Source organism: Notamacropus eugenii, chromosome 2 (assembly GCF_028372415.1).
Source record: "Notamacropus eugenii isolate mMacEug1 chromosome 2, mMacEug1.pri_v2, whole genome shotgun sequence".
Classification (NCBI taxonomy): Eukaryota; Metazoa; Chordata; class Mammalia; order Diprotodontia; family Macropodidae; genus Notamacropus; species Notamacropus eugenii.
The window spans coordinates 269,246,708-269,261,982 of NC_092873.1; the positions used below are offsets into that span (position 1 = coordinate 269,246,708).

At 40.1% G+C, this 15,275-nt stretch overlaps 1 protein-coding gene and 1 pseudogene across 1 annotated transcript in view; both read right to left on the reverse strand.

The window, feature by feature from the left end:
- The window catches only part of ABCA4 (ATP binding cassette subfamily A member 4), a 200,937-nt gene that overhangs the window by 161,452 nt on the left and 24,210 nt on the right, over positions 1–15,275 (reverse strand). Inside the window, exon 2 of the mRNA XM_072644042.1 lies at positions 1,557–1,686. Within this exon, the coding sequence (XP_072500143.1) occupies positions 1,557–1,622 (66 nt within the window). The 5' untranslated portion in view covers positions 1,623–1,686. The remainder of the gene's footprint in view (positions 1–1,556; positions 1,687–15,275) is intronic.
- On the reverse strand, positions 6,950–7,533 carry LOC140522963 (nascent polypeptide-associated complex subunit alpha pseudogene; annotated as a pseudogene).

Here is a 15,275-nt window from a genome sequence, read left to right on the forward strand (position 1 = left end):
TCCTCCCTGTCTTCAACAATTCACTTCTGCATGGAGACTGTCTCCAGTAGCTAACATATTTGTGAAACAGAGAAAGGGAAAAAAAGATGGCTTACAAAATAACTGAACTTTAGTGTTTATATTTAGGACAGTTCTGGCACTAAAGAACCCTTGAGATGCTGAGGGAAGGATCAGTCTGCTGATGAAGACTGAGCTCACTGACATCTTCCCCAAAAGGTTGGAAATGCACAACAAGACTTTTCTGACCCAAGGAAAGGAAGAAGGAAGCAAATAAGAAAAAAAAGGAGTCAAGAAGTAGCCAAGAAGAGTCTCTCACAAGCATGTAAAGACTTCCCCCAGTGGAATGAGTGGATGGGGTTAATTTGTTCTAATGGCCATGAAGTTGACATAGACATCGTGGACCACTCAGAGCTGGGTCAGACATCGAGGACACCAAGGTCATCCACTGCATCCCCAGTCATCTCCAGTCATTTTGACTTCTGTCATGCCACTGGACTTCCATGATTGGAAAAGAGAGTGAGGTTGCTGACTCTGTGCAACTCTCCCTCACTTAAATCCATCACCCCAAGATGTCACTGGTCCTCTTTGAAAACGAAGAACGAACAACAATAGCTGAGAGTAGAGGAGTGGACGCAGATCAACTCTCTCTCCTTTCCCATTATTTCCTCGAGGGGAAAGTAGTCAGATCCTCCTTAAAGTTTTTCCAGTTCAACTCATTGTCCTAGCAAGAAGAAATAGTGTCTGCTTAGGAGTCTTTGCAGACTGTCTGATTCTATTTCAAAAGAGAAAACAGGGCATGCATACAGATTATGTGGAAAAGTTTTTTTTAATTTTATAAAAAATTCCAAGTGTATCTAGAATAGAATGAGAAGGGAAGGAAGGGGGAGAAAGCCCAAGTACCAGAGAAGGAAAGCAGCAGTCAGTCTACCAGCCTGGCTTCTAAGAGCTTCCCTTTCCACTTTCCTATAAAGAACCAAAACACCGACCACAGGCCACACTTCTGTGGCCAAATGCTTTCTTCACAGTATTCCTGCATTATGTATATCATCCTCATTTTACTGAGGAAGAAGGTCAGAAGGGTCAGGGTCACATCAGAAGGAAGAGCTCAGAACCTCTGCAGTGAGGAGTGAGAATGGTGAAAAAAAGAGAAAAGAAAATAGCATAACTGGGCAAGGTACACAGAAGAGAACAGAAAGTTCCGGCAAGCTGCATGGCTTTATTAGCAATGTGTTAAATGAGATTTACTTAAAAAAAAAACCAAAATTGGATTTAATAGAAGCCCACAGTTTCATGTACTACCCTGCTTTTCTTTTGGCTTTATACCATCGCGTTGGGTGATATCTGTTAAGTTTATAATTTGTAAAAGATATAATAGATACATACATATACATATACATATTATATCTACATATATATATAGATATATATATGTATATATATATATATATATATATATATATATATATATATATATATATATATATTACAGACAGCTAGCCATTGTTGGGGCTACAGGGTCAGCAGAAACCTAGGTCCATTAAGAGTAGACCCGTTACCTTTTGCCTTTTCCTCAGTGTCCAATTCTTCCAAAGCAAAAGTTGTATCTGCCTCAGGAAGCCCATGTCGGTCTCCAAATGATGGCCAGGATATCACTGGGGTGGGGCCTTTCTTGATGGAACTTGCACCCTACAACAGCAAAGGACACAAAAGTGCTGCTCATTGGAGGCTGGTCAGGAGTTGATCCTTTCCCACAACAACCATGGAAGGGGAGCAAAGCCCATTTTTCCCTTCAGAAGAAGGGTTCTTAGCCTGGAGTCCTTGTAAATCTCAATGGATCTAAGAACCTGCATGAGGGGGGGGGGAGGGAATTATACTATATCTTTATTTTCATAATCCCTAATTAAAATTTAGAATTTTTCAATTTTTTAAAAATATATGTATAAATTTTTATTTTTCAACCATTTCTTTCAATTATTTAAAATATTTTTTGAGAAGGGGTCCATAGGCTTCACCAAATGACTACAGGGGTCCATTAAAAAGATTAAGGATCTCTCTACCTTAGAGGCTTGGCACTTTTAAACAACAATTACGATTATCATAATAATAGTAACAATAATAATAGCCAACTCTATATCCTTGAGGCCACATGTAGACCTCTAGGTCCTCAAGTGCAGCTCTTTGGCTGAATCCAAACTTTGTTCTGGGAAGTTTGGATTCAAGGGCTGCCCTTGAGGACCTAGGTAGCCTCGAGGCCACAGGTTCCCCACCCTGGTACAGCTCTCTGTGTGCCAGGCCCTGTACCAAGTGTGTTACAATTATAATCTCATTTGATCCTTATAACACACTGGGGAGGCAGGTGCTTTAATTATCCCTGTTTTACAGATGAGAAAACTGAGGCAGGCAGAAGTTACATAAACTTGCTGAGTGTCACACTACTAGAAAGAAGGGAGGTGAATGGTCTTGCCCACGGTCTTAAGACTAATAAGTGTCTATGGCTAGATTTGGAGTCAGGCCTTCCTGACTCCTGGCCCAGCACTCTACTCACTGATCTATGTAACTGCGATGTCATTAGTTAAGTGGAATTCCCTTGTCCTAGGAGAGAATCGATTTAACAGGCATGGTACTGGCCTCTTCTTTGGGAGAGTCCCAGTACTATATGTTCTTGTAGAAAGCTGCAGCTTTCTAAGGGAAAAGATCTTTGGATGTTTACAGTACAACAAAGATGCTTCATTTTCTCTTTCTCCAACAAGAGATGATAGAAATTTAGTGTTAGAAGGGATTTTCAAGATAATATATGTGGTCATATATGAAAAAGACACAAGGTGATTTGGAAGAGGAGAGCTCAGGCAGTGAGGAGGATCCTGAGAATCTTCACGTAGAACTGAGGCTCCCAAACTTATTTGGCCTACTGTCCCCTTTAAAAAATTGCTCAGCACCTCCCTGGAAATCTACTTTCTTTACCCCTTTAACTGTTTTTTAAAAAAATTTGCATTATTTCAAAAAATGCAAATTTTTTAAATGACACATCTTCATTACGCTCTTAAATCTAGATAAAATCAACCAAATTAAAAAATAAAGCCCTGATAGGTAGGCTTTACATACTTGTGAATATTCCCTATGAAAATTTAACAATGGGCTTTCAAAAGCTGGTATGAGCTGGCTCCAACATAACTTTGTTTCAATCAATCAACAAGTACTTATTAGGGGTATAAGGTATGTTCAGGGTGGACCAGAACCTTTGGTGTGATGGCTACCAAGCGCTTTCAGGGATCTTTCCACCTTTGGTGTCTACCTGTTCCACCCAACTTTCACCTGTGGCTCCAAGAAGTGGCAGCATGCTCAGCAGCCACACCCTGGTTTCAGCAGATGGGTCAAACCAGGTTGAGGGTAACCAAGGGGTCTCAAATTCATTGGTAAGTTAGAGGGGTGTCTATCCCAAGCATGTGAAGATTTCTGCTTGCAGAATGGGCGGATGAAAACAATTTATTCCAAAGGCCATGAAGGCGGCTGAAGCAGGTGACGTGGAGAGCTTAGAGCTTGGTTAGACACCGAAGATGCCACTGAAGACTGCATCCTGAGCCATTGCTAGCCATCTTGACTCTATCATGCCACTGGACTGTGATGACTCTGGAGGAGAGAGTAAGGCTAACAACTTTGTACAACTCTGCCTCACTTAAATCCAATTTATACATGAATCAAAAGATAGCACCCATACCATTTTACTATCATACCTATCTCAAAGTCCTGTTGCGACAGATAAGTGATTAAGCAGCAGCTGTGGATACACTGGGAGCTGTAGTCACAACCCTGCACACAAGCAGCCCAGGTCATAGGGTTGTTTCTCACTGCAAGCAGCAGGGGGACTCGGCAGTCCCCTGGGTGTCTGAGCAGCCTTTTAAGGATTTCACTGCTCACCTCCTGGTGTGAGGAAAGGGGCTAGAAAAGGTTCTCTAAAAATTGTCTGCTTACCCAACCCTGGCCTGATTACTGTGGCAGGTGGGGAATCCCACTCTGTAGTCGAAACAAACACAAAAAAAATGTACAAAATGTACAAAAACATCTGCAAAGATGATTCCACTCACCATCGGCACATGGAACATGCACACCCTTACAGACAACATAAAAATCCAGCAGACCTGAAAAACGAACTGCTCTTGTTACAAAAGAACTCAACAGGTACTGCATAGAAATAGCAGCCCTGAGTGAAACAAGGTTGGCAAATGAATGCCAGCTAACTGAAGCTGGAGCTGGACACACATTTTTCTGGAGTAGCCAGAGTGAAGGGGAGTGGTGAAACTGGCATAGGTTTTGCAATCAAAACTAATCTAGTCAGAAAGCTGTATGCCTGCCAAAAGGAATGAATGATGGGCTCATGACAATGCAATTGCCACTTGCAGAAAAATGCCATTCCACCATCATCAGTGCCAATGTTCCCACAATGACGAACCCTGATGAAGTCAAATAAAAATTTTATGAATACCTAGAGACCCTTATCATCAATGTGTCAAAAGAGGACAAGCTCATAATTTGGGGTGACTTTAATGCTAGAGTAGGCTCAGACTACCAGACTTGGCAGGGAGTCCTAGGGAGGAATGAAGTTGAAAACAGCTGAAGTTGAAAAAATGGTCATTTACTGCTGAAGACTTGTGCATCACATGACCTTCTCATCACCAACACTGTTTTCCTTTTGCCTAACTGCAATAAAGATTCATGAATGCACCCTCGCAGCAAACATTGGCATCTTATAGACCACGTGAGTCTAAGGAGAAGAGACAGACAAGATGTGAGAGTGACGTAGGCAATATGTGGTGCAGAGTGATGAACTGATCATAGACTTATCCTTTCCAAGCTAAATATTCACATTCATCAAAAGTGCTGCCCCCAAGGCAAAATGACTACCAGAAGAATTAATGTCAGTCAATCAGAGCTCTTCTCTGAATGTTAGCAGTTTGTTGCTAACTTGGAGGGAAAGTTGAGTCAACACACAGTTGACAATAGTGGAGCAGAAAAGGAGTGGGCAGCTTTCAGAGATTTGGTGTACAGCATGGAATTTGCCCATCTGGGTCAGAACACTCACAAACACCAAGACTGGTTTAATGAAAATGATGGGGAAATTCAGAAGTTGCTCAATGAAAAACAAGAACTCCACAGGATTTACCAACAGGGTAGTTCGTCCATCTCTAAGAAGGCAGCATTTAATTCCATCAAAAGCAAAGTACAAGCAAAGCTTAGACAGATGTAGGATTCCTAGCTCAGTAAGAAGGCAGATGAAATTCAGTTTTATGCTGATAGTAACAATCCAAAGCGCTTTTATGATTCCCTGAAAGCTATTTATGGACCAAAAACCTATGGTGCATCACAACTACTCAGTAATGATGTAGCCACATTGATTAGTGATAAGAACATGATCCTAGAGAGATGGGCTGAACACTTACATAGTGTTCTTAACAGACCATCATCAGTCAATGCTGAGGTCATTGACTTTACCTCATGTTGAAGTCAATCCCTCCTTAACTGAATTTCCAACTGAAGAAGAAGTTTTGAGGGTCATTAGGATCCTTTCATGTGGCAAACCACCGGTGCTGATTCTATTCCAGCTGAGATTTACAAGGTAGGGGGACCATTGATCATACAAAAGCTAACTGAAATTTTCCAGGTTATATGGCAAGAGGAAGTTACCCCCCCAGGAGTTCAAGGATGCCTCCATTGTCCATCTCTATAAAGGTAAAGGAAATAGATTGTCCTGCAGCAATCACAGTGGGGTATCTCTGTTAGGCATTGCTGGCAAGATTCATGATAGAGTCCTCCTTAATAGGCTGATCCTTTATCTGAAAGATGGTCATATACCTGAGAGCCAGTGTGGCTTCAGAAAGGGCTGAGGAACAGTCAATATGGTGTTTGCTGCCTGACAACTCCAGGAGAAATGCCAGGAGCAGAACAGAGGTCTGTATACAACATTTGTCGATCTGACCAAGGACTTTGATGTTAGCCATGAGGACTTATGGAAAATTATGTCAAAATTTGGTTGCCCAGGGAAGTTCATCAGCATTGTAAGTCAATTTCATGATGGAATGTTTGCCTGGGTTCTGGATAATGGACAAAGCTCTCCTGTCTTCCGAGTTACCAATGGAGTGAAACAGGGCTTTGTGCTTGCTCCTTTGCTTTTTAGAAAGATGTTTTCAGCCATGTTGTCAAGTGCTTTCAAAGTCAACTACCATCCTGATGGTAAATTCTTCAATTTGAAAAGGCTGCAAGCCAAGACCAAAGTGGAGTGAGTGTTGGTGCATGATTTTCTGTTTGTAGATGTGTGTTTGCAGAAGCTGAGATGGAACAAAGTATTTATTAAGTGCCTCCTATGTGGCAGGCACTAATACAGTCCTGGTGGCTAGTTTTTGGTCCCATAGAGCAAAAGGTGGGAATCATAGGTAGAAGTTGTTAAGAGATAAATTTATAAAAAAAAACCTCTCTAACTCTTAGAGCCATCAAGAAGTGGAGTGGGCGATCTCTGGAGGTTATGGATTACCTCTCTCTGGAGGTCTTCAAACACAGGTTGAATGACTCATCACGTATGTTTCTTTCTTCTGTAAAATGGGGGAGGAGGGAGAAAAGGAAAGATATGTAGACTAGCTGGTTTTTAACCCTCTAGCTATAAACTTATGATGCTGCATTGTTGAAGGAACCCTTGCTCAATCACTGATTGGACTAGTTAGTCTCTGAGATCCATTCCAGCTCTATGAATGGAATTTGAGAATCAGAAGACTTGGATTCAAAAAAGATCCCATGCTGCTGAGTTCATAGATGGATAGATTTATTTTTCATAACCCTAACTGCAACCCTTTTTTGGGGATTGGGTAGGAGGGGGAGTGAATACAGGTTTATTGAGCAGCATTAAGTTGAGGGATGCAGGGGCCAAAGGGAGTGGGACGTAACTGCTCGGGCAGGGCAGTGGCTACATGGTCTGCTCCTTAATGGCATCAATGATGCCATTATTGTTGTGTTTCAGAGCTTGGACAGCCGTCACAGCATTCGTAGTGGCCTGAGCCATCACCAGCTCAATGTCATGTGCTTCTAGCTCTATTTCATCCACCTCCTCTTCCTTATTCTCCGTCTTGAAGCTGAAACCTGGTGCCATCTCTGTGATAATGGGTGAGGATTCAGCTGGCACCTTAAACTTCTCTGCTGCTGCCTCATACACTTGCTGGGATAGGTCTTCAATCTTAGCCTCCCCAAAGACTATGTAGACATATGAAGCTGGAGTTTAGAAGACATCAGGCATAGAGATGACAAAAAGAACATTCTTAGACTTCCGAATGGTGATTTGGGTGACTGTGTGGATCTGCTGCGGACACACCTTTAATATGGCCTTTAGGTCTTCTTCTCACTAGGGCTCTGCTTCTAATTATTGATGGTCTCTTCACCACTTCCCATGGAGTGGGCCAGCTGGGCCTGAAGTGGTACAGTTCATGGTTTGGGACTGTGTGGTTTCTCCAACTCAAGGAGAGACACCTCCCCCCCCCCCATTCCATGGCCCATTGTGGGCCATGATTAGGGAGAGCCCCAGGAGCTAGGGAGAGGGTCATGTTAGCTGCTTGATGATGCTCCTCCAGTTCTGCACATCGTGAAAGGAGTTTGATTGCGATTGCACTGAGCCCTGGAGAGGTGACCAATCAGTACCTTCTCTGCTCAACCTGGTGGAGAGGCTACATCCCTAGGGCTGTAGTCCTCCCACCAAGTTTTTTCATAAAAAGTATTTTTTAATAATTTTTTTAAATTTTTCATAAAAATAGATAAATCAACTTCACAAAACTTTTGTGAAGAAGGTTCTTTTAAAGATTAAGAGTGCTGCAAAAATAACGATTTGGGAGAATTTAATCAATCAATTTAATTGAGAACTTACTCAATCACTTAGGTAATTCCAGTCCTTACTAAGTGCCAGACCTGGATAAAACTAGAAATACAGTGAAAAAGCATACCTGCCCTCAAGAAATTTACAGGGAGACAAGGCATATAAAAATGGAGCTTAGAAATTCAATGGAGAACAGATTCAAGATGACCTGGAGGGGAGAGCACAGGAGCTGGGAGGACCACAGATGAGCTGAGTCTTGAAGGAAGCCACATTGCTTTGGGGGATTCTTTGGTAAAAGCAAAAGGTGGGCTCTTGTTGCCACCCGCTAGTTATCTCTTTCCTCTGCACTGTGAGATTGCTTCCAGACAAGGCTTGGAGGAGGTGAAGTTGGAGGCCTTCTTAGGTGAAAGCCTTGACTCAAAAAACAAAATGAACCCTGCTCTTAGATGGTTATCAGGAATCCTGGAATTCAATCTTCACAGAAGACATCAAACTAGGGAATGGTAGATACCAAAGGCCTCAGGCTGAGGAGTTAATCCTGCTAGGTCTGGAAGATGTCTGCTCAGGGATTTTAAGACACCAAGGGTAAATCCTCCTTCTTCCCTCAGTCTATGGGGGCCCATGAGACATAAAAGTTGATTTTAATTTGAGATACTAGGTCAATTCGGAGCGACTTCCTGCAGATAGAGATGGGCTCAGGCTCTGGGGCTTAGACAGTCTTAGGTCAAAAGGTACTTAGGCATCTCATGCAGACACATAGAGCCCCCTTGAAATGGGGGGGAGGGCCACATCATATATGCAAAGGCGTATGTTAATAAAGCTAACACTACTCCACTAGTTCCAAGTGCTACAATTGAAGGAGAAAACTGCTATATAATATGATATATGATATAATGTGATATATGATATATTGATATAAGTTCTGTACAGTTTTTCTCAATTTTTATTGATATCTGTTTTTATATGATCTTATTTTCCAGTGTAGCCCTCCCCACTCCACAACCTAGGGGATTCATTCTTCTAACAAAGAAGAAAAAAAGAAAAATGGGGACAGGAGGGGAATGTAGTTCAGCAAAATTAAGCAATACATCAATCAGGTCTGACAGTATTTTGTGACATTTTATACTCATAATCTCTCACCTCTGAAAGATGACAATGAACTTAAAAGTAAGGCAGACCTGAGTTTGAATCTTGCTCCAGATACTAGCTTTTTTTTGTGACCCTGGAAAAGTGCCTCCATTTCCACATCTGTAAAATGAGGAGATTGGACTTTATGGGTCCTAGGATCCCTTCTACCTTTAGGTAGATTATCCTAAGTGCAATTTCTCATCTCTTCTTTGGGAGTAAGCCTGTCACTGTAATTATATGGTATTCATTTTCATTTTCTTTTGTCCTTTTCACTTGTGTTATTATAAAGTAGTACAATGATTTCCTAATTCTAGTTACTTTCCTTTGCATCTCTTCACATCTTGCCATGCTATTCTGAATTCTTCAGATTCATTTTTGCTTACATTAGTCATATTCCCTTCTATTCATGTATGACAATTTGTTTAGCAATTCCTCAGTCAATGGGCATTTGCTTTCATTTCTTTACTACCAAAAAGAGCACTGCTATGAGTATTTTAGAAAATATTCAATTTTTTTTACTTCTTTGGGGTATATTCTTAACAGTGAGGTCAAAGGATGTATATATTTTATTCATTCTTTTAAAGCTCTTCTTTAATTATCTTTGCAAGTTTTCTGGATGTGGGGTAAAACCTCAGAGTTATTATGATTTGTGTTTGTCTTATAGTGTATTATCAGTGATGTGGATTGATCTCTATATATAGATAAAAGTTTGCAATTCTTTTGAGAACTGTTCGCTTGCAACTTCTGGTTATCTATATAATGCAGAATGTGTCTTTGTCTTATATTGTTTCAGATCCCTATATAACTTGGATATTAGAGATATTTGATGCCAATTTTTTCCCCAATTGGCAGCTTCCTTTCTTACACTAGCTGTATTGAAAATTATCTATTTTATCTTTTGTAATTATGTCTATACTTTGTTTACTTAAGAAGGGATAGAGCTGCCATCTTCCTTCTTTGCTCTGATTTACCAAGTGCTAAATGGAACTGGAGGAAGCCACACAATCACTACAAATTTATGTTATTTAATGTCAACTGAAAGGAAGCTAGGTGGATAGAGCACTGCCTGGAGCCAGGACCACTCGTTTTTTTGAGTTCAAATCTGGCCTTAGACACCTACTAGCTCTGTGACCTTGTACAAGTCTCTAAACCCTGTTTATCTCAGTTTTCTCATCTGGAAAATGAGCTGGAGAAGGAAATGGCAAGCTACTCCAGTATCATTGCCAAGAAAACCCCAGATGGGGAAATGAAGTTAGACATGATTGAACAATAACAACAAATTTCAACTGAGCCCTCAGCAGTAAAGCTCTCCTTCTACTCCTCCCTTAATGATTCACTGTTCTACTCACCACGGGTGCTATTCCAAACTTTCTCTTTTCTCTACAGGTTTCCCTTAGCACCTCTCCCCATCTCTCTGAGGACCTCACTTAATACTTTACTGAGAAAATCAAGGCTACTCACCCCAAGTTCCCTCTTCTCCCTTTTTTATTATCTTGCAATACCCTAACCCCCTCCCCCCTCCATTCTCTCTTTCTTTACTCCAATGTCTGATCTTTCTTTGTCCTGGATCCCTTCTCCAGGAGACTGTCCCCACTGCCAACCCCTCCTTTTTTCATTTTCAATCTCTCCCCATCTAGTGGTTCTTTTGCTGCCTACAGAGTTAAGTCACCTCCATCCTTAATAAACCTTCACTAGATCCTACCTCTCTCCACTAGCTGTCAGTCTACATTTCTTCTTCTCTCCTCAAGTAAACTAATCAAAAAAGCTACTTATATTTGGTGCCTTCATTCTCTCTCCTTTCACTGACTTCTAAACCCTCTGCAATGTGGTTTAAAATTTTATCATTAACTCAATTGAAACTGCTCTCTCCAAAGTTACCAATGATTTCTTAACTGTCAACTCTAACAGCCTTTTCTCAATCCTCATCTTCCTTGACCACTCAGCAACATTTTACTTTGTTAACCACCCTCTTCTCTGGAACATTCTGTCCTCTGTGGATTTTCATGATGCTTTTTTCTTTTGATTCCCATTTAACCATTGTTTAGTCTCCCTCATTCTACCTTTATCCTTTCCAGGCTGAATTGTAAATGTACCCCATGAATTTGTCCTGGACCCTCTTTCATCTCTACATTCTCCCACTTAGTGATCTTTACCAGTTTTCTGGGTTCAATTCTAGCAGATGACTCCCAAATCCATAAATCTAATTCTAGTCTCTTTTCTAAGATCCATTTATTGGACACTTTGAACTAGATGTCCTGTAGGCATCTCAAATTCAGCAGGTCTACAACAGAAGTCATCTATCTATTTTTTCCTCAAAACTTACCCCTTTTCTGAATTACTAATTAGGAATTATACACAAAAAGTTACCAAATAGTACATATTCTTATTTTGAGCTATTCTACTGATAGGCCTTTACATGAAAAACAAACTAGAGAAATAGGAAAAGATCCTACATATAGGATCTTTTATATTTATAGCAGCTCTATTTGTAGTGGTCAAAAAGCTGGAAACTAAAGGGATGCTCATCAGTTGGTGAGTGGCTGAATAAATTGTGGTATATGAAGGTGATAAACTAGTGTTATAAGAAATGAGGAAAGAGATGATTTCAATGAGACATGGAAAAACTTGAAGAATCAGAACATATAATAATTGTTATGAATATATTAATATATGTATATAATATCAATATAAAATGAATAATTTTTAAGACTTTTATAATCTGATATAGAAAGAAGTGAGCAGAAACAGTCACAATTTATACTCCAACAACATTCAAAGTACTAAGAACTCTGTTTAACACAATTACTACCCATTATTTTAGAGGACCAATGATGAAATAATACTATCTAAATCCTGACAGAGTTAATTCATTTAAGATTCAGATGTATGTATGTGTATGCCTATATGTATATGTGTGTATATATATGTATGTATACATACACATATATATATATACATAATACACACAGATATATATACATACATATATAGTCAATGAGATTTATTTTGTTTGCCTATGCATGAATATTTGATAGAATAGTTATGTTTATCTTTTTTCAGTGGAGTAAGAGAAAATAGATTTCTTTTAATTAAAGAAACTAATTAAAATAGAGATGAAGGGATGTGCTAAAGATATAGAATGTTGTAGGCACTTTAAGGTGAGGTCACTGTTAATTTTACTTAATTGCAGTTAGTTAACTCTATTGTTAGTTTTACTTGTTTTATTTTCTTATAAGACACCTCACAGAGAGGGATAATCTGTAAATGTTTATGATATAAAAAGAAAACACATCTATAAAACTAAAAAAACCCAACCTTCGCTATTACTATTGTGGACTCTACCATCATCCTAGTCACCCAGGTTCACAACCTTGATATCATCTTTATTATATCAACCTTATTATCATCCTTATTCTCACTCTTACTCATCCTACCCATCCAACCAGTTGTCCAATCTTGTTATCTCTCTGACATCTCTTATTATATAGCCCCTTCTCTCTTACTCATACGGTCACCATCACTTCCTGGTAGGACTAGTGCCATGGTTTTCTAGCTGGTCTTCCTACATCAAGTCTCTCCCTCTCCAATCCATTATGCATATAGCCATCAATGATTTTCCCAAAAGGAAGCTCTCTCCATGTCACCGTGTTATTCAATAAATTCTAGTGACTACCACAAAGATAAAATATAAACTCCTCTAGCATTTAAACTTCTTCATGACCTAGCCCTATCTTGCCTCTCTAGTCTTCTTATATGCTACTCCCTTAGACACACTATACCATCCAGACCAATAGGCCTACTTGCCATTCTTCACATGCGACCATCTATCTCCCAGATCTATGCCTCTGTATTTATTGTACCCCATGACTGGAAGGCTTTTCTTCCTCACCTTCCTACAGCTCCAGTCTTCTTATAATTTACTCCCTTTTAGGTACTCTGAAAGCCAGGGACATGAGGTTCCTTGCACATATATGACACTCTATGTTTATACTGGCTGTCTTCCATTTCTGGAATACTCTCCTTATCTCTACCTCCTAGCTTGCCTGGTTTCCTTCAGGTGCCAATGAAAGTCCCACCTTTTGTAAAAAGCCTTTCCCAGCACTTTAACCTTGGTGTCTTCCATCTGGGATTATTTCCATTTTCTTGTATTTATCTTTTTTGTATCTGGTTGTTTGCATGTTGTCTCCCTCACAGACTGTAAGCTCCTCGAGGCCAGGGCCCATCTTTTGCTTTTCTTTTTATTTTCAGCAGTCAGCAGAGTAGATGGCACATAGTGGATGTGTAATCAATGCTAGCTGACTGATGACTAACTTTTCCTCTTGTAATCCCTGCGGCTTTTTTCCCCCCAGATCATATAGCATGGGGCAGGGTGCTCGGGGTGGTAGGAGGTTTGATCCAAAAGTTACAACTAGAACAATAATAGGTAGTATTTATATCAAACTTTAAAGTTAGCAAAGAGCTTTACAAATATGATCTTACTTTATCCTAATAAATCTGGGTAGGTCCTATTCTAACTCCGATTTAGCAAGTGACGAAGCTGAGAGTGGAGGAAGTTATAATACTTATACAAGGTTACACAGCTAGGAAATGTCTGAGGCTGCATTCGAGCTCTGGTTTTCCTGACTTCATCTCCATCACCCTCTCCACTTCAACACCTCCCTGTTATCACCTCAAGCATTCTCTTCTGGCATTCAAGGCCTTTCTCAGTCCCTGCCTGTCAGTGTTTGCATGTATCTTATATATAACATATACACGTGTGCATGCTGTCTCCTCCAAAAGAATGTAAGGTCCTTGAGGACAGGAACTACTTCACTTTTGTATTTATATCCCTAGCACTTCACATAGTGTCTAGTACATAGTAGATATCTTTTAATGCTTGTTGATTAAGAGTCAAACTAACCGCAGAAGGTATCTACTTAATTTACTTCTCTTCTAGTCTTTTTTCTTAATGGTGTAACCTTTAATGTTTAGGCCACATACCAATTTTGAGCTTATTGTGGTATAAAATGTCAGTCTAAATCTAATTGCTGCCAAATTGCTTTCTGGATCCTTCTGAGGCAGCTAGAGTTAAGTAGCTACTAAGTGAATACACATTTGCTGCCATTTTCCTCTGGAATAAGTCTACATTCTCACAGACAAGAAGCTTTCAACAATATTTTTACAATCTTTCCTGAAGAGAGAAATTCTTTCCAGGCTACCTTACTCAACTGACCTTAATTCTAGTGTCTTCCTTCTACTGACTGCCCCCAAATTATCCTAAATTTAGCTTGCTTGTGCACAGTTGTTTCTATGTTGTCTCTCCCATTGGATTGTAAGCATAGTGAAGGCAGGAGCTATCTTTTGCTTCTTTTAGTATCAGCTTTAGTATCAGCTTAGCACAATGCCTGGAACTTAGCAGGGGCTTAATAAATGCTAGTTGATTGACTTTAAACCATACTCTCCCACCCCCAAAAGACAGTAACAAAGAATCTAACTGGGTCTTTTTATTAGATGCAGAAATTTCTGTGACATAATTGAACAGGGTTTAGAGATCTTCTACTCCTATTTTACATATGAATAAATGAATGAAAAATTTATTAAGTCCTTACTATGTGCCAGGCACTGTACTAAGTAAGTACTGGGGATATAAGAGCAAATCACTCCCTGCTCTCAAGGAGCATATACTCTAATAGAGAAAGAGGACACATTTAGGAGAGTGGTGGCCAGGGAGGGATGTTTCAGGAAATGATGAGTGGAGACACCTAATTGATTGATTGATTCCTCCTTTGCATGAATGATAGTGTTGATTTTATGATAGTTCCTAGAGGTAAAAAATGTGTGTGAGGGGGGTGGTCTATGAGTGGGGGCAGAAGGCTACATGGGAAAAGCATGAATGGGATGAAATGGGATCAAGATGAACAGAGAGCAGCATGGTGGGTCTGGGGATGGGCAAGATATGGAGAACTCTTCTCAGTCAGGAGCCCAAGACCCCTGCCCTGGAGTACCAGATCAAAGGTGAAGGCTGAAATAAGTAGACACAGGATGAAAGTGGGCAGAGAGTAGGGACGGGAAGGGAAATACATTGTGATACAGATTTTAGCTCTGCAGTCAGAGGACACTGGGTCAAAACCTACTCTCTAAAGGTCACTGGGAAATGTTGTACAAATCTCTTAACCTCCCTAGGACTCTGTTTTCTCATCTGTTAAACTAATGGAGGTGGGGGAATAAGTCATCTGAGTTCCCTTCCAGTTCTAGATGTATGATCCTATAGGAAATGATTTGTTAAAGATCAACCAAAATTCTCCATTCAGTACATTTTAGA